Genomic DNA, 18,349 nt, shown 5'->3' on the forward strand with positions numbered 1-18,349 from the left:
TAATGTGGATAAATGTGAGGTTATCCACTTTGGTGGTAAAAACAGAGAGACAGACTATTATCTGAATGGTGACAGATTAGGAAAAGTGGAGGTGCAAAGAGACCTGGGTGTCATGGTACATCAGTCATTGAAGGTTGGCATGCAGGTGCAGCAGGCGGTTAAGAAAGCAAATGGCATGTTGGCCTTCATAGCAAGGGGATTTGAGTACAGGGGCAGGGAGGTGTTGCTACAGTTGTACAGGGCATTGGTGAGGCCACACCTGGAGTATTGTGTACAGTTTTGGTCTCCTAACCTGAGGAAGGACATTCTTGCTATTGAGGGAGTGCAGCGAAGGTTCACCAGACTGATTCCCGGGATGGCGGGACTGACCTATCAAGAAAGACTGGATCAACTGGGCTTGTATTCACTGGAGTTCAGAAGAATGAGAGGGGACCTCATAGAAACATATAAAATTCTGACGGGGTTAGACAGGTTAGATGCAGGAAGAATGTTCCCAATGTTGGGGAAGTCCAGAACCAGGGGTCACAGTCTAAGGATAAGGGGTAAGCCATTTAGGACCGAGATGCGGAGGAACTTCTTCACCCAGAGAGTGGTGAACCTGTGGAATTCTCTACCACAGAAAGTTGTTGAGGCCAATTCACTAAATATATTCAAAAAGGAGTTAGATGAGGTCCTTACTGCTAGGGGGATCAAGGGGTATGGCGAGAAAGCAGGAATGGGGTACTGAAGTTGAATGTTCAGCCATGAACTCATTGAATGGCGGTGCAGGCTAGAAGGGCCGAATGGCCTACTCCTGCACCTATTTTCTATGTTTCTATGTTTCTAAAGGGAGAAATTAAGTGAGGTATGGGTAGCCAGCGAGGTAAAACTAGCCAGTAGAGTTTTGGAGAGTGGGGGGTTTGTAAGGGGAGCTCCAGGTTTGGGGAGCGTGTGGCAGGAGACGAGGGCTAAAATTGTGCTCATTGAGAGGGCTAATTTTGCATAGTGGTGTGGGGCAGGCAGCTATACCACTCAAGTGGATGTTATGTGCTTGGCCTTGGCACTTCTGCTCTATTACAATAGTTTAGGGGCTTTTTACTGATCCTCAAACAATCTATTCTCTCCTGTGCTGGATATCCGCTGTTTCTCTTTTTTTTCACCATCGGCCTCTGTTCCTTTTTTATTTTTTTACTTTTCCCACTTTCTTTTGCCTGTGAGCAGTATTTCTTAAGAGCTCTATTCTTTCTTCCTTCTCTACTTTCCATGCACTGACCTGGTTCAAATGGATTATATATTTTACATGATTCATTTGACTTTTTTTGATACAGCCGATGCTGATTCCTTTCTTGGCCAAATGCATATGACTTCATTCAAAGTGCCATTAGGACTGTCATGTAACATTAGTTTGTGTCCCATTTTTACGGTATGCTACTTTGATAGCATCACCTACTGGTCGAGTCCTTTTGGAATCCTGAGATTTCTTGCCATTTTTAATATAGGTACAAGCAATTGTCCCTGCAATTACAATTTTCTAACCTATCAAAGCTAGTAGTTGTGACTGCAGTGCCAGAGATAGATACTTGCTCCTAGCATCGGTCTGAGCATTTGTGATTAGTAATTGTAATTAAGTATTCTTCGCTCTTAAGGCTGAAAGCTTATTTACTGCTAATAAATTTAAGCCTTTGGCAAAACAAGATGTTTATGGATGATAAAATGTTGACTCGGGTTTTCTTTTGCCAATGTGCTGAGTTTTTTTTTTAAGTGTCATTGGAAAACCAGGGATTAAGCTTGTGTTGAACCATTTCATCTTGTAGCTATCTGTTTTGATTTGAGCATTTGTAGTAATGGTGTACTGGATTTGTTGAGGTGACTTGCTTGAAAAATATTTGGCCAAACTAATCTTGTAAACTAATCTTCTGTAGAATTTAAAACACTATTGTAATTGCCTTTCTACCACAAAGTAGATTTTGATTTAATCAAGCTTCTAGTACATTATGATCCAAGGTATGTTGCTCGCCATGTCCTATATATAAGTAGGTCACACTGGTGAGAATGCAGCTATTTTGTTTATAAATCTAAATTATTTGGCATTCCATTGTAACTTGCAATACATTTGATTTCAAAATTATCTTTGTTTTTTCTTTTAACTTTACTTGTGGTTAAAACCACTTCAGTGAACCATGAAAAGACAAGAGAAAAGATAACATCATTTTAATTCTGGTGGGGAGGGAATCTGGGATAAATGCAGTTGAGAACCTGCACTGTACATGGCACTCCATATTTTTACTGTCTTTGAATGCTGTAAATGAAGAAAAACATGTATTAAAGGAACAGTAACTTTATGAACCAGGTGCTCACTATTGTGATTGGCAATTTTATTTTCACACTAAAGGCAGTGGAGCCCAGCCAATCTATTTTAAACAAGTATTATTTAAGGTTGTGTTTCTATGTACAAAACTTTCTTTTTTCATGTTTGTCAAAGTGTAAAACACTACAGCTAATTTAAAAAACATTTTTGGCCTTCCTGCCTCCAATCTCTTGAAGCAGATAATATACTAGCTTGCAGTTCTGCAAATGCCAATGCCATACAGTAGCTACCCCAAGTGGCCATCCATGTTGAGCCAAGAGTAAGTATTGGCATGCTGTTTGATCATTGGTGCATCACAGCTGAACATGAATTTGTAGTCACCTGATGTCCACATTTACCTTCCAGGCAGGATCCTTGAGTACTGATCAGGGCAGGGACCATGGCTGATCTTCTGCAGGACACCCCTCCCCCCCCCAGCCACCACCCCCAAAGCCAAGAGATGCTTAGACCAATTATCACACCTGCACCTCTGTCTGAGATCCAGTAACTCAGCACAGAGCAGTGACCAACATTGTTTGTTTGGCTCAATTCAAGAATAAACAATGCATTTACTGACTGACCCAGCAAGGAAACTCTCACATTAACTCTTTACTGAGAAATACTGCTTTATTGATACTTGAAGCTAGTGTGAACTGAATGCTATTTTTAAATTCATCATTCCCCTCAGTGGTCTGTTCAGCTGATGAGCTTTTTATAGGCTTTTTAATAATGTACCTTTTATGCAAATCACCATGAGAGATATTTGTTCTGGGAAATTGAACAGTTACCCATTTTTGGCACATATCACTATCAAGTGATCCTAATTTAGACCTAGCTCCTGAGTAAAGTTCCCTTCAATCAGAAAGGAAAACCCAGGGTACAAACCTACTATACTATAGTCCTCCGATTAGTTAGCTTGTGACAGAACAGCTGATTCTACATCAACTCTTCAATTAGTGTGCTGCAATAGTCTAATGAGGTCCATGTTAAAGAAAAATTTGTTTCTCATGATCCCCCATTTTTAGTTGTTTAGAAAGATTTCTGATGCACGCGCACACATGCTTATCTACCAAATTTTTTTTCATTCTAGAGTAGGTGGTTATAAATGGGTTTAAGCTTTGTGTGCCGTTTTCTATAGCGGCGACAGCATGTTGAAATGTCATCATTTCATGCGCTAAAACTTCTACTTGGGCAGTTTTTCATCGGCCAAGGTCAGTGCCAGTCTTTAGGGTGGATGCCAGTGTTCTGTGTTATATTTGAATAATTGTACAGCTATTTGCTTATTTGCTTTTCACATCCCCTTGAATTGCTGTCATACATTCAAAAATAGCAAAAGTAGTCCCAACAATGATGTTTAAGCCATTTTAGCTCAGATTATTAAAGCCATTAACTATATACTCATTCCTGGTATCATTTTCTCGTGAATCCTCACCATACTCATTCAGTGGCTCGAGTGTCCAATTTAAAACGGGTCTTTTGAACTGTATCAGTAGTCTCAGCTAAGGCCTAAACAATGCCCATGTACAAATTCAACATCCATTCCTTGCTTTTGTAGTAAATGCCCATACTGTAAAACCCAGAAGCTGACTTGGTTTTTAATGTTTTTTTTCCAAACAATCTTTTAAAGAACTATGTTCCACTAGTGAAAATAGTCATTCTTTTTAAAATCTACTGTTTTTTTTGGACAACCAGTGACCTTATTTTGACTTGCTATAATTAAATGGTCTCTTCCTTATTGTATTTATAATTTTGTTAATTAAATTTAATTGACTTTGCAGACGATTGTAATAGGGTATTTATAGTTTGAACAGGTCCCCCTGACTGACTGCATGCACTTTATCATTTAATGTTTGAATACAAGCCACCATATATTTTGTAAAATTCCCAATTCATACTTGCATTTTTGTGTAATTTTAAACTCTGTTTTTGGTTAATGGGTTTAAAGTGAATCCTGTGTTATTTGGCAAAAGACATTAAAAGTTGCCTCCCAGTTATAATACTTCGAGATAATAAAGTAGTTGGTAAAATGCTAGCTAGCTGAGGCAGGTGTCTGCTGCTGATAACCACAAGGCAAAACTATTTGTTTTCTGGTTCATATTTTGCTGGATCTGTTTTGTATCATTTATTTCAATATTGCATTTTTAAGTGCCCAGCAGCTTGTTGGACATTATTTTGTGGCAGCAATTACAATTTACTGGAAAAGTGCTGTTTTGAAAATTGCAAATATACATAAAGTACTTAAGGTTTATAGTACATAGTATACTGACGTTTCCACATAAATGACTTACAAGCTACACCAGTATACGTTTAACATTTTTAAAAACCATTGCACATTTCCCAATATTGTAGCTTGCCAACGTAAACGATATGTTAAAATCAGTGGTTGATGCTTCACTAATCTGCTTTGTTTGGCATCTTTTGTTTTTGTGAATCTTGTTGTACAAAGTGTATATAACTGGTTGTGATATTGAGATCTTGATACCAAGGCAACTGTGGATCCCAGAACTAACACTCATATTTAATGTCTGAATACTGCTGCCAAGATGAAGTGAATTCAAGTTTCACAGAAAATAAGTTGTCTTGCTTCATTTTAAAACAAATGAATGATGAACTAAATTTATCTTTACAAAACAAATTTTGGCGCCTAATATTTTGAAGTTGGTAATGTTTATTCTATGTACCTAATAAGAGACATGTGTAGTGGAATACAATTTTTGATTTGTTACCTGTGTTTCACCTGTCATCCTTAACTACTCAATCATTCTGCTGAGTGAAAGCTGTTAGCTTTGACTTGATAGCACACTTGCCTGAGTCAGGTGGTCATGCGTTCTAAACTCATTTCAGAGACTTAAGCACATAAAGACTAGACCAGTGCAGTACTGTCAGTGCTATCTCTTAAGTGAAATGTTAAACCGAGCCCCATCTCCCCCTTGAGTGGAAATAAAAGATCCTATGGCACTATTTCAAGAAGAGTTATTCCAGCATCCTTGCCAATATTTATCCCTTAACCAACATCACACCCATTATCCATCTGATCAGTCATTTCATTGATGTTTGTCGGATTTTGCTGTGCATAGATTGGCTGCTGCATTTCCACACGTTGCAACAGTGACTACATTTCAAAAGCACTTTTGAATGTCTTGTATCTAAATGCAATTTTCCTCGGTCTCTCTCTCTCACTCGCCCCCTCGGTCTGCCCCTCGCAGCCATAAACCTCTGGCAAATATTCACCAAAAGTTATGTACGACTGGCTTAAACCTAATTAGATCACTCGTGTCTCTTAGAGGTAAGTTAGAAAATATAATCCATTCTAAGAGAGCGATTGAAGGAAATAGTAATTGGACAACGGAAATATAGCTGCGCAGTCCAACTTGGGTTAACTTGTTTGCAATATAGAAAGACCACGGAGACATTAAAGCTGGTTTTATATTGTCACTCTTCTTTCGGATTTTGTTGGTGTTTTTGCTTTAGTTCTGGTTTTAAAAACTACTAAAATTGGAACATAATTAAGTGTTCGATCAATCTCCAGTTTATTGTGGCAGCATATGAATTGTTTATATGTTGCCTGCCACTGAGTTGTCTTTTTAAACTGTTGCAATGTTTCCTTGTAGTTAGTATTTTCAGATTGCTAAGATATTTCCAATCAAATCTGTCTCAAAATATCAGTGTAAATAGGACTTTGGGTTAAGCAACCTTTTGTGTCCTAATCTGATAACACAATAAAACCAGTATAGATGAAAGGAATTTTGTTGCTCAGTATTTGGACAGTTCTGTAAACTAATGAACAAGCTGTACTAACGTCCAGTTCAAATACATATGAGCTTTATATTGATCAGTGTAAATGTTTACAGACTTAATGCTTTTCTGATGGATAACCATCCTTTTCTGCAGTACTTTACCAGAACTCTTCAAATAATTTAGAACCTAATTATTCATCAATTTAATACAGGCATTAAGTATTATAATTAATAAACTTTTACACAGTTTTTAATTGGTTCTACTTAAAAACCTAATCCATAGTTGTGCATGCTACATTATGCAGTATTACACAATCGTGTTACTGTTTGCTTCCTGATCAGTAGAATGGATCTTTGATCTCTAATGCTGACTGAATAATATTGATTAATATAGCAGTTCCTATTCAATAGCACACTATTAAGTTATTGATTACATGGACAAATCATTCCAGTACATTTACAGCATTCATTGGTGTATTTAAACTTAAAACATTCGACAAATATTCTTCCTCCCATTCCCATCTCCACCTCCATTTTCTTGGCTTGTTTGAAGGTGCAGATTCATGCTGACATATAGTTTCAAGAAATTTGCCGGCCATCTCGCATCTCATTTAAGTGGAAATGCTATATTTGCAAGCCTAAGCAGAGTATTGGCACAGTTTGGCCATGTGGCCAGTTCTCCTGGCCAACTCCAATCCAGACCTCGCCTGATATTGCCACAAGGGTTATTGGATAGTTAACAGGAGAGGGTTTTTTTGCACTTTCCTATTGAGTTATGTGGCCAACTGTAACACACCCACTTCTGCCCTGTTGGGCCCTGATTTTTTTTTATATAAAATGTAATTGTCATAATTTTTAATTCTAGTTGGCTAGCTGTAGGTCTGGTCAGGAATCTGAAAATGTACCCCATTTGCTATCTCTCAAAAAACACTTTTGGAACTTTTTATTCTATAACTAACTATTATTGAATAATATGAAATGATAAAGATCACTAGCTTCTTGTCGAATGAAAGGTGTATATAAATACCATTTACTAAGTTAATGCAATATGGTAACTGAGTAGGGTCAAATGTAAATACTCCAGATAAAGTTTCTCATGGCTTAAGAAATATTTGAAAAATAATAGTCAAGGAATTAAAAACACTGTGAAATACAATGTAACTTATTTTACTTGATGTAAAATTTTGTTTGTTTTTGTTGATTAACTTTTAGCTTATGTTCCCAAACAAAAATATTTTTGAGAGCAGAGAAACTCTTCCCCTGCTCCCTCCTCTTTTCTTTCTCTCCTCCCTTCTCTTCTCCCTTCTCTCCTTCCATTCCAGCCCCCCCCTCCCCCACTTTAAGAAAAAGTATTCTCTCGTTTATTCCCAGTTCATGAATTAACGCTAAACTCCTGATTCTCTCAATAGTAACTTCTATGCCCACATGAGAAGGGATTTTGGTTTAACATCTCATTTGACAGAAGGCGCCTCTAACTAATGCACTACCGACGCCCCCCCCCCCCCAACTATGGAACAGTATTGACATAGAGTATGTCGTGGTAGATTTTAAAGTTCAATTCTTCATAATCTACAAATATGTTTGTTCTATTGCTTTACAATGATTGTGTGTTTAATATTGATGAATGGATGTTCTTGAAAGGTTATTGAAATGGGCAGAACATGTGGGCCCCTGAGAATAGCAATATTGCTCAGTATTCCATAAACATATAGTGCTGGAAATGATAAATGAACAGGGGAGTTTCTAAAAATGGCCAGTAGTAGGTGTGTATAAATTGGTACAACAATGGGCTCTATTTTCCCCAAAACCGGTTTTTGGCATACTTGAAAAGTTACACCTGATTTTTGGGGGCCCAACTACCCCCCCCCCACCCCCAACCCCCAAATCCAACTTTCCCCATTTGAATTGTTGATTTTGGCGCCGCCTAGCCTATCTCCTTTAGCTTTGCAGGTGGAGCCTAAGATCGGGTTGCCAGGTTAACGAGGGACACACTGAGGGAAAATGAAACCTACAACACATTCTGGCCAGCTCACAGCAACTTGCAGCAGCATTCCAGCATTAAATTATTAGTGTTTCTGCCAAAAGTCCCCCCCCCCCCACCATGACTGTGTCGCTCCTAACCCTGACCAAAGGGCCTCTTGATGCTGGTTGCCGCTGCTAGCCCTGGCCGAAAAGCCTCCCTCCTGCCGGTGCCATGTGCCACTTCTAACCCTGGCCAAAAAGCCTTCCCTCTCCCCTCTTTTCCTTCTCTGCTACTGTTGCCCGGGCCGTGGAACTGCATCTACTGCACTGATTCTCTTGCTTGCGCTAATTTTGTTAATTGCCCAGAAGGGTTTTCCAGAGTAGTCACATACACCGTCCTAAGAAAAATTGGAGTAAATCTGAGCTGGCCAAACTTGCTTAAATGGCCAGAATTGGCACGGTTGGCAAGTTACGTCCCCAATGAGGTTTAAAAAAAAATTGTAGCCTAAAGAAATCCTACCCAAGTGAATTATGCTAGTGCAGAAACTTTGGGGAAACTTGGAGATTTGAATTTACTCCCCAAAAAAAGGGCGGATAATTGAGCCCAACAAACCCAACGTGTGCTAGCATTCCATTGTTGAGATTAAGAGCTCCTGTGAGTACGTTAAAATCTTTTCCCTTCAATGTGCAGAATATAGTTTAAGAAAACTACATTGGTATTTGTCCGACCATCAATTGCTACAAGAGGTATTAACCTGAATAGAGATTGGTATTGGGCTTCAGAAACTGGACCATATAAAAAGCTCGGGGATTTATATTAAGATATTAAGCACTTGTAACAAAATATTTGTATTCTAGTTATTACAGTTGGAAACAATCGTTAGCATTAAAATAGAAAGTTGAAATTATAACTTGAGTGATGGAAGTGGGAGTGGTGTTGCTCCTTGTTTCTTGCAAGTTTTTAAATACATTTTAATTTTTCAGGGATTTTCTGCCTGATATTTTGTGTTCTTTACTCTCCCTTCCCTCATACTGTTTGTCAACTTTAACAAGAGGCAGGAAGGCAACCGCTTCAGTCCTTTGCGAGTATTGCTAGAATCTATTAGATAATGTGCAACACTTTGCTCACCGGATTCATGCCTCTTTCCCCTCCCCAACCCCAAGGCAACAGGAAAGAGTGTAGTGTAATCTGATGTGTAAAAGTAGATGATGCACTTGCTTTAGAAAGAGATCAGTATCTGTTACAGAAACATTAAAATATATGGTGTAGCGTGGAATACAAACAGGTGGTTATTAACATCCAGAGCCACTAATAACCTAATTATTGTCACTAATGTATGGAAAATAGAAAAGATTTTGATTGTGAACTGAATTGTGTAAATAAAATACATGTGTGAGTAAGCTAAAAGCTGTTCCTCCAGGAATTGTTTTTAAAATCAAACATTTGTAAAATATTGTCTCAAATTTGTTGGAATAGTTTATCAACTGCAACAGTGGGGAGGATAAATTAACATTAGTGGAGTATGTCGGCATTAATTCAGTGCATAGAAATTTTTATTGCAGCTGTCAATTCAAGTTCCTTAGTTTTGGTGCCAAGTCAATTCCTGATGTCATCAGCACTCACTTAACAAATCAACAAAAATCTAAAGACAGTGGTTATTATTTTCGTTTAAACCTGTACTGATGCTGATTATCCTCCTAATATACTCTAGCTGTGTTTTCTGAATCTAAAAAAATATCCAACTACTAATAGACTTTTGTGCAGTTATCTTGGTAATGGACATTGACAGCTGGTGATGAGTCTAGAGGGATCATAGGGAGAGAAAACATTAAGGTTTCGTTTTTAGTCCACGAGGACATTAATAAAGGGTTGACTTTTAACTGGTTATCAGACTGGAAACAGCTCCAGGACTACAGTGAAGGTTGACAATGTGAAGTGCATAATTACATTCCCCACACTGCTTTATGCCTGCTCTTTTCTGTTTTTAAACCACCTTTGTTTTTACGATGGAAAGCATTACACCTTAAAATGCTGAATGTGCTTGCTGGTAAGTCATATTTTCCAGTTGTGCAGCAATATTCATATGTATAGGCTCTTTATATATCCAATTGGTGTTGCTGTACTGTGACTGTGTATTCATATTTGATGCATTTGTATATTGTTTTACATCTGTCTCCTTTTCCTCATCTTTGATGCTTGCATAGCTCATGTCATCTCCTGCGTAAAAATTCCAGCCCATCTTTTCTGAGCTCCACTGACTCCATATTTCCAGTGAAGTTATCTTTATCTTCAAGTCTCTCCATAGCCTATATACACAATCTTCTGCAGCCATGAGTCCCTATCCATAGTCGCTACTCTTCTGTCTTCGGATTACTGCCTGTTCTCTGCCCATTGGTTATTCAGTCATGATGCCTGTACCTGCTGGAATTCTCCTCCCACCTTGCCTTAAAAAGCCTCCTTAAAAAATCAATTTCTTTCATAATGCTTTTGGTATCTTCTCATTCCCTCTTGCCCTATTCCACCCTTAAAATGTTGTCCTTTCTTGTATTTCGTGTCCACCTTGTGCTTAGTTATTTTTGCAAGGAGTGCTATATAAATGTAAGTTCATGGAACAGAGCCAAGAAATTGTACAAAAGGCCGAGCATATTTTCTCGCCGACAAGCAGTTCTCACTCTAGCAGCTATGTTTTGAAGTTCTATTGATATTTTCTATGAAATTTCAGAAATTTTATACCAACAATCCAAAAGAGCTAAAACCCTACCTTTACAGCTCTAAAGAAATATACTCTAGAATAAGACTTAATCCTGCAATTTCCTTGCTGAAAATGATTTTACTGGTAGCAGTTTGACTTTTGATGCTGTCATTGTCCCATATTTTACTGATCCCCAAAAAGGATGGATGATTGGAGGGTAATGCCCTTTTAGTTTTTCAAAGCAACCAATTCAAATCGGGGCTAATGCTAGATACCTAAGCACTTGCTGAGTATAGTGTGCAAGTATTGGCTCTGGTTGGATATTTAAATACATAATTCTGACTTTCATGTTTGGTGCTTGGCATTATGTTGAACAGATTTTTTTCATCATATTAGTACAATCTGGGTAATTTTGAGTTTAAATTATTTTCCTATATGTGGAAATTAAATTAAGTTTTTCTGTGTTTAGGGTATAGTGGTTATGATACTGGATTAGTATCCCAGAAGTTCTGTGGCAAATTGTGAAATTGAATGGAATAAATCTGGTGAATTAAGGACTCGTGCCTGAAAAATGACCATGAAAGCTGTCAGATTGTTTAAAAGCTCAGGTCTGTCAGAGCCTGCCACCCAACCTGGTCTGACCTATATGTGACTCGTCACACAGGGTTGATTCTTGATGCCCTCCGGGCTGCATTGCCAGCATAGCCCACATCCATAGCACAAAAAGAAAGACTTGTTGGCAGCAGATTTGTGCTAAGTGACCTGTTGGCTGGAATGTTGAATTAGGATATGATGACCTTGATGCTTCAGTGTTTGTTACAGATTTGAATGCTTCTTGCACTGATCCATTGCATCGTGAGCTTATCTGCTTTGCATATCTTAGTTTATTGTAGACCTGCACTAATTGCAGGTGAATTTTTGACTAGGTGAAATCTACACAAACTTTGATTAATACATTCTTAAAAAAATGAATGTTAATTTGGGAATTGGGTACCTGTATTGGTACTTGTTATAGGTACTTGTTTTATAGCTCGGCGGTGCTAGTTCTAAAACCACTGAGCCAGCTGACCAATCAGTTTTTGTTAGATGATCATTAACGATAGATTGTTTTGCTAGTTTAATAAAGTGTATATTGAAAAGATTCAATTCAGTCTGATGGAAAACTGTACTGGATATAATTACACTTTTTGGCTGGTGGAAATACTGAGTTAACATTTCTATCTCACCTCACTAGTTACAGGATCATTTAACCAGAACAAAAAAATTCAGAAGAATAAAATATTGGTCGGCATTTCTGTGATTTAGATTTTAATCTAAAAATGAGTCCGTGTCTAGTTTTATGCTTTGTAGTAGTTTTTGAAATGCAAGTGGGTCAAACCCTAATACAATGCAGGAAGAAATGTTTTCCTCCGTTTCAAGTGTTGAAAACTACTGAAGTCAGGCCTAGTCAGTCTCATTATTAAACTACAGAAGCATAAAAAAAGAATGGACCCTGTCAGACACCATCTGTTCAAGGCTAGTGAATTCAAACACAGGGAAATTGGGAGCACTAGACAAACACTGGTTCTTATTCCAAGCTCCAACCCCTCATTAAATTTTCTAGAGACCGTAATCCGATATCTGCTGTTCGAATTAATGGCACCTTGGAGCTAATGTCAAGAGTTTGTTAATGTGTAGCAGTTTCATGTTTAGATCACGAGTAGTGCAGGTGTCTTTCAGCTCACATTTAATTTAAGCAGTTTAGTTGTCATGACAATTAGTTGACACATCAGGGATATATTATGCCAGAGATGCAAATTTTTAGAATTTTCAATCAATGTATAAAGCAACGGCCAATGAAGTTTCCATTAGTGCATTTTTTTTTTAAATGAATACATTCTAGATGAATGCTTTGAGATTTGGAGTCATTTGAAATTGTGCCCACGTATAACTGTTTCAAAAATGTCATTGCTACTAAGTTCAGTACAGATATTGTCTGAAAGGATTTCTACTTTGTTTTAAGCATGCTACAAGTGTATATGAAGGATTAAATTTATAGAACAGATGTGAACATGTGCAACTGAGTTACTATATACAAGAGCCTGCCTCTTAACCAAGTTGTGCATTTAGAAGGCCTACTATTCCAGTTTAGCAACTGGACCATTTGGTCAAACACCATGTTATGGTGGTCTTCATTTGGAAGACCAAAAAGCTTTATACTACTTTGTTCATGCAGAAATGGCCCAGCAGCATTGACAACTATCAAATTGTCCAGAACTATCATAGTGACTTATGACTGAAGGAGCCTTCTGAACTAATGGACTGTTTTAACACACTTGATGATGAAAATTGTGGTTTTATAATGAATTAATATTGCTCTTTTCATGGGCTTTGCAGTTAACGAAGTTAAAACCTGGATTAGCACATGGTAAGCTCCACAGTAGCATTAAGCTGATTTACTATTGAACCAGCTGCCCCATTCATGAAGTAAAAGCAAATTGACCTAGATATCTGAAGTTGGGCATCTTAATATCTAAAATGAAGGTATGTTTGCATGAAAATAATACATTGGTATGGTTGAAAAGGATGTTAAATTAAACGACTTGTACGGTTTCTTTTTTCAGCCATTTATAGCATTGTACATGGTTTTCTTTTAGCCTGAAGTTATGTTTAAACAAAATTCCACATACTTTGCTTTGACATTGAAAGAAAGCTTGCACACAACGGGGCAAACCATCATGCACATTAATCCATATTAGCTTGTTTATACAAACACATGTTTTAATGCCTTCCCATTGGTAAATAAATGCTGGTGGATCTGCTTCTTTTGACACCAATACCTGTAGAAGCCGATATCGTTTTGGTACCAGAGTTTGATCCTGTTGAATGCTATCGATTTATTGAGTTTTGTAGATATGCCAAATGTATAATTTTCTACAGATAGTCATTTGCAGGAAAATTCAGATGTCTGCAAATAATTCATTGAGGTCTATAAACTCTTGCGTTTGGGTACACACATTGATGTATCTATTGTCATATGGTTTGATTAAAAGGATTTTAATTATACCTGGATTCCTCTGAAGTTTCTCCCCAGACAATGTACTTCCAAGCAAAATGACACTAGGTAATTAGATTTTTGTTTCATAGATCCTAGTTGCCATAGGATATGATGTGTTACTAGCACTTTAAAAAAAAAAGAGTTTAAACTCATCACTTGAAGCTGCTGATTCTTGTTGGCCTTCAGTTTACCCATATGGCCATTATGTCAGCCTAGATATGAATGTTGAGGTGTTTGACCATCAAAAGGTATCACAGCCAACCTCATTCCCATCCTCGGCTGACTTCCAGCAGGAGTGGCTGGATAGGAAACAGCGGGAATCCTGATTCTCCCCCACCCTCGCTCCTACTCCTGAATTCGAGGGTGCTGAAGCCAATTACACAGTCCCTGTATTCGCTTGGCTAAAATAAGAACTCCTCAGAGATTGGGGATCAAACCTGGAACCTTTGTATGCTGATTTGCACACCAGATGGTGCATTTACCCGTTGGAACCATTGGGGAACTTTCAACTGCTTCCTCTAGAGTCCTATAAAAATGTAATTAAAGATTAGAACTCTATCCTAAATATATCTTTTCAGAAGTTTGAGTTACTATAAAACTCAAGCCAATATTGAAGTAAAATAAGATTACCGAAAGGGGCTGTTGGTTTAATTAAAGCAATTTTACCTGTTTTTAATGACTAATTTTCCCCTAAATTTTTAAGAATTTTTCTTTTGGTTTAAAAGTTACAAACATTTGCATCAAAATGAAAGTCAGAATTTAAATGAAAATTAAAATGAAAGATTATCATAGCCTCCTGGAGCTTTGTATTGTACTTCATTGACTGTAAAGAGCTTTGGGGTGTCCTGAGGTCATGAAAGATGCTATATAAAGCCAAATCTTTCTTTTCTTTGGATCTGTCTTCGTTCCAGCTTAATCTGCCAAATGTTCAGCTCCAGTAACACAAGCTAAAGTGTTCTAATGCTAATTGTTGCAGCTTCAAATTGTAGAGATTGATTTACCGCAACTCGTGTGTTTTCCTTGACTTTTTTCCCTTCCTCAGCTATGTTGTCACAGAGCTAATGCAAAGCGACCTTCACAAGATCATCGTGTCTCCACAACCATTGAGTTCAGATCATGTCAAAGTTTTCCTCTACCAGATTTTAAGAGGTGGGTATATGTTAAATGCCATATATAAATGTAAACCAGGAGTTATGTTTAAAAAAAAATAATTTTACTTGTGTAGTAATCCTTGCAGAACGATGTCAACTGGCTCCGTAGTAGTAGTCGCACCCGAGTCAAAAGGTTGTGGGTTCAAGCCCCACTTCAGGACTTAAGTACATAATCAAGGCTGACACTTCAGTGGCGTACTGTACTGAGGCAGTGCTGCACGTTCGGAGTTGTCGTCTTTCGGACAAGATGTTAAAACAAGAATCCATCTGTTCTCTCGGGTGGACGTAAAAGATCCCATGAGCATGTGTTGATTGCAAAGGTAAAACACAGTAAGGCCATGAAGGAATTTGAAAGTGAGGAAGTTGACTCGCTGGGGTCTGGAGATAGTGGGCCTTGGAAAGGATGGAGTAATAGGACTGTGGGACCTTGTGGGTGAGATGTGGGTTGTGGTGTTCTGGATGAGTTGAAACTTGCAGAGTTGAGGCAGACAGGCCAGCTATGAGTCTGGGAGAAGGTGGTGATGGCTTGTACTTGGATTCCAGACCGGGGCGGGGGGGGGCGCGCAGGGAGAGGAGAAAGAGAGAGAAAGGTGGCTAAAGTTACTGAGGTGGGAGAATGTGGCCTCTGATGTGGGTGAGGAATTAGTTATTGGTCAAACAGTGCACCAAGGTTCTACACCTGAGGTAACAGTTGAGAAAATTGATATCTAGACTGTGGGTGCCCTGTTGTATCAAAATATTGACATTTGCTTTCTGTATCCTGTTAAATATCTTGTACACTTTCATAAGATTTCCTAATGAGCTCTAGCTTATCAAGCCATCCCACACAGCTAAGTTTTCTAACACCGCGGATTGTCTTTGCACTCATTTGCACGGCCTCTAGGACTTGCTGTACCTTTTTAGGTTGCAACCAGATCTGTGCCATTCCCCAGGTGCAGCCTGACCAGAGTACTGAATCACCCAAGTACAGCTTCTAAGTATTAAGTCAACTGCTTTAGCAAAACAACTTAGCATCTTGTTCATTTTATTGTTTGTGCACACTTTGGTCTTTTAACTTGCCCTTGGTGAGTTCTGTTCCACCCATAAGAATACACATAATCTTAGCGCATCCATCCAGAAAGCTACTACAGCCTCCACCACACCCCTCCGCTTATGGCATTCTGTTAGCAACTCCAGGATTTTCGTCTCCATTACTCTACTCTTCCATGTGTTGGTGACTTTGTTTGACGAACTTTATCCCGTCAGACCATAATTTGCCTTTTACTATGGGCTCAATTTTCCCAAAGCATTTTTTTGGCATACTTGAGTTACGCCCGATTTTTTTTTTTGGCGGGGGGGCCTAAGTACGCCAAAAAGAAATATTCTAAGTTCCCCCGTTGGATTTCTTCATTTTGGTGTGGCGTAACCCGACCTTTAGTTTTGGGGGTGAAGCATTGATCTATGCCAAAAAGATCAGGCTGCCATGGTAACCAGGGACACAATGCGAGCTGAGGCTGCAAAGTGAAGCATACAGCCAGCTGCCAACACATTCAAAGAATTGAAAAACACATAGCAGCAACTTGCCTCCAACCCCGCCCAAAGGGCTTGCCGGTCTGGTCCCATTCTCGGTCTCCATTCTCCCGGTTCGGTCCCCGGAACACACTGCTGCTGTGTTTTTCAATTCTTTGTGTGTCCGTGCATCTGTTGCGCCGATTTCCTTAACTCTAGGGGAGGTTTTTCTGCAGAGGCCACATACGCTGACCTAAGCAGAACTGGAGTAACACTAAACTTCCCTAAATGGCCAGAATTGGTGTAGATGGCTGGTTACGCTCCCTTCAGCTGAAAAAAAACTGGCCTAAAAAAATCGTAACTGAGTTACACTGCAAATTGATTGGGGAAACTGGTTTTTCAACTTAGGTCAAAATGAGCAGCCTGCTCCAAAAAAAACAGTGCAAATCACCGGGGAAAATTGAGCCCCATGTCCCTTGATATACTCTTTAGTTTGAAGTAAATTTTTACACCTACCATTGTGTGCCTCCTTTCAAGCTGAAAATCTCAAGTCTTTTCAATTTCTCCTTCTTACCATAGGCTTCTAACATTATAGATTGGCCTCAGGCCTTTCTTTGAACTGCTTTCAGGCCTTTCTCTGAACTGCTTTCAGGCCTTTCTCTGAACTGCTTTCAGGCCTAGAATCTGTCCTTAGTGTCTTGTAAACCAGAAATGGAGACGCTACTCCAGGTGTGATCTGACCAGTGCTCCATATAGCTTTGAGTGACTTCCTCTGATGTGTACTCCTATTTTCGCTATATAGATTACCATTCTATTTGCTTTGTTAATTGCTGCTCTGCAGTAGTTGGTTTGACAGTAAATACAGCATTATCGAAGATCTGTGAAGGAGGATAGGAAATATTAGCAGTATTTGCTAAAAGGTAGAAATCTGTAAGATACTGGCTGTTGGTTAAACATTTGGAAGATTCCTTAAAGACCGAGATTCCATTCAAGAATTTCCTTTTTCAACTTCAAATGAGCAATACTCATTTCTAGAACCTAAACTTTTTTGTAAAATAATTGCTGCTTTTTTTAATGCCTTAAATAGCACTTTAGTCTTTTCCATTTCTGGTTATCCATTATCAGTTTGAGATTTACATAACTATTTGTGCACAGTGTACATTTTTAAAGCTTCCATTGCATTGAAGGACATGAATTGTTAAGAGATCGAGGGATTTGAAAATTGACCCAAATGCCTTCAGTGTAACCGATTCATATTACCTATTTGATTTTTACATTTACTGCTGTTAATCGCAAGGCAGTTTTACAGAAACTATTCAGACAGAAAAAACTTATAACCAGTTTTAAATCTGTGAACAATGGCCATCGGGCTGTTTATTCTTGGACCTCCTGTGTTAATTTATCCATTTATTTGTTAACCAAACAGATTCTCTTTGGAGAGTTTTTCCTGGAAAATTGTACTAATTTTTTTGAACTGTACAAAAGCATTTTACAATTTTTTTTCACATTTTCCATGAGATGCAAATGATCAGAACTCCATAATGCAGTATTTCTCAAAATGGTGAACCATTTCTGAAGACCCTCGAATATTATATTTTCAAACCTAGCATTTGTTCCTCAGCAGTGCGAACACATGTAGGTGTGCTCTAGCTAGTATACCTGTGATCATTTGAATGCATTTCTCAATATAATCCTTGTCCATTCTACTCTCCCTAACTCCTGCATAGGATGGGATCATGGCATGCAAGTTGGAGTAATGCAACCTGCTCCCTGGTCAACAGCAGTACCTGCAGCTGGCTATTGCAAGGTGCACCAGAGGGGGTGAATTGTGCCTGTTCACCTGGTTAACTGTCTGGTTTCTCTCAATGAGAGCAATTCAGATAAAAATCGCAAATTTAAGCCTGCATCCTACTACCCCAGCAGTCCAAATGATAAACCTATCTCAATGAAGAGGC

General features: G+C 38.5%; 1 protein-coding gene across 1 annotated transcript in view; it reads left to right on the plus strand.

Annotated features, from left to right (window-relative positions):
- nlk2 (nemo-like kinase, type 2) overlaps positions 1-18,349 on the plus strand; it is a 199,140-nt gene that overhangs the window by 119,058 nt on the left and 61,733 nt on the right. The window contains exon 4 of the mRNA XM_070857014.1: positions 14,798-14,904. Within this exon, the coding sequence (XP_070713115.1) occupies positions 14,798-14,904 (107 nt within the window). The remainder of the gene's footprint in view (positions 1-14,797; positions 14,905-18,349) is intronic.

This window comes from Pristiophorus japonicus, chromosome 16 (genome assembly GCF_044704955.1).
Source record: "Pristiophorus japonicus isolate sPriJap1 chromosome 16, sPriJap1.hap1, whole genome shotgun sequence".
Classification (NCBI taxonomy): Eukaryota; Metazoa; Chordata; class Chondrichthyes; family Pristiophoridae; genus Pristiophorus; species Pristiophorus japonicus.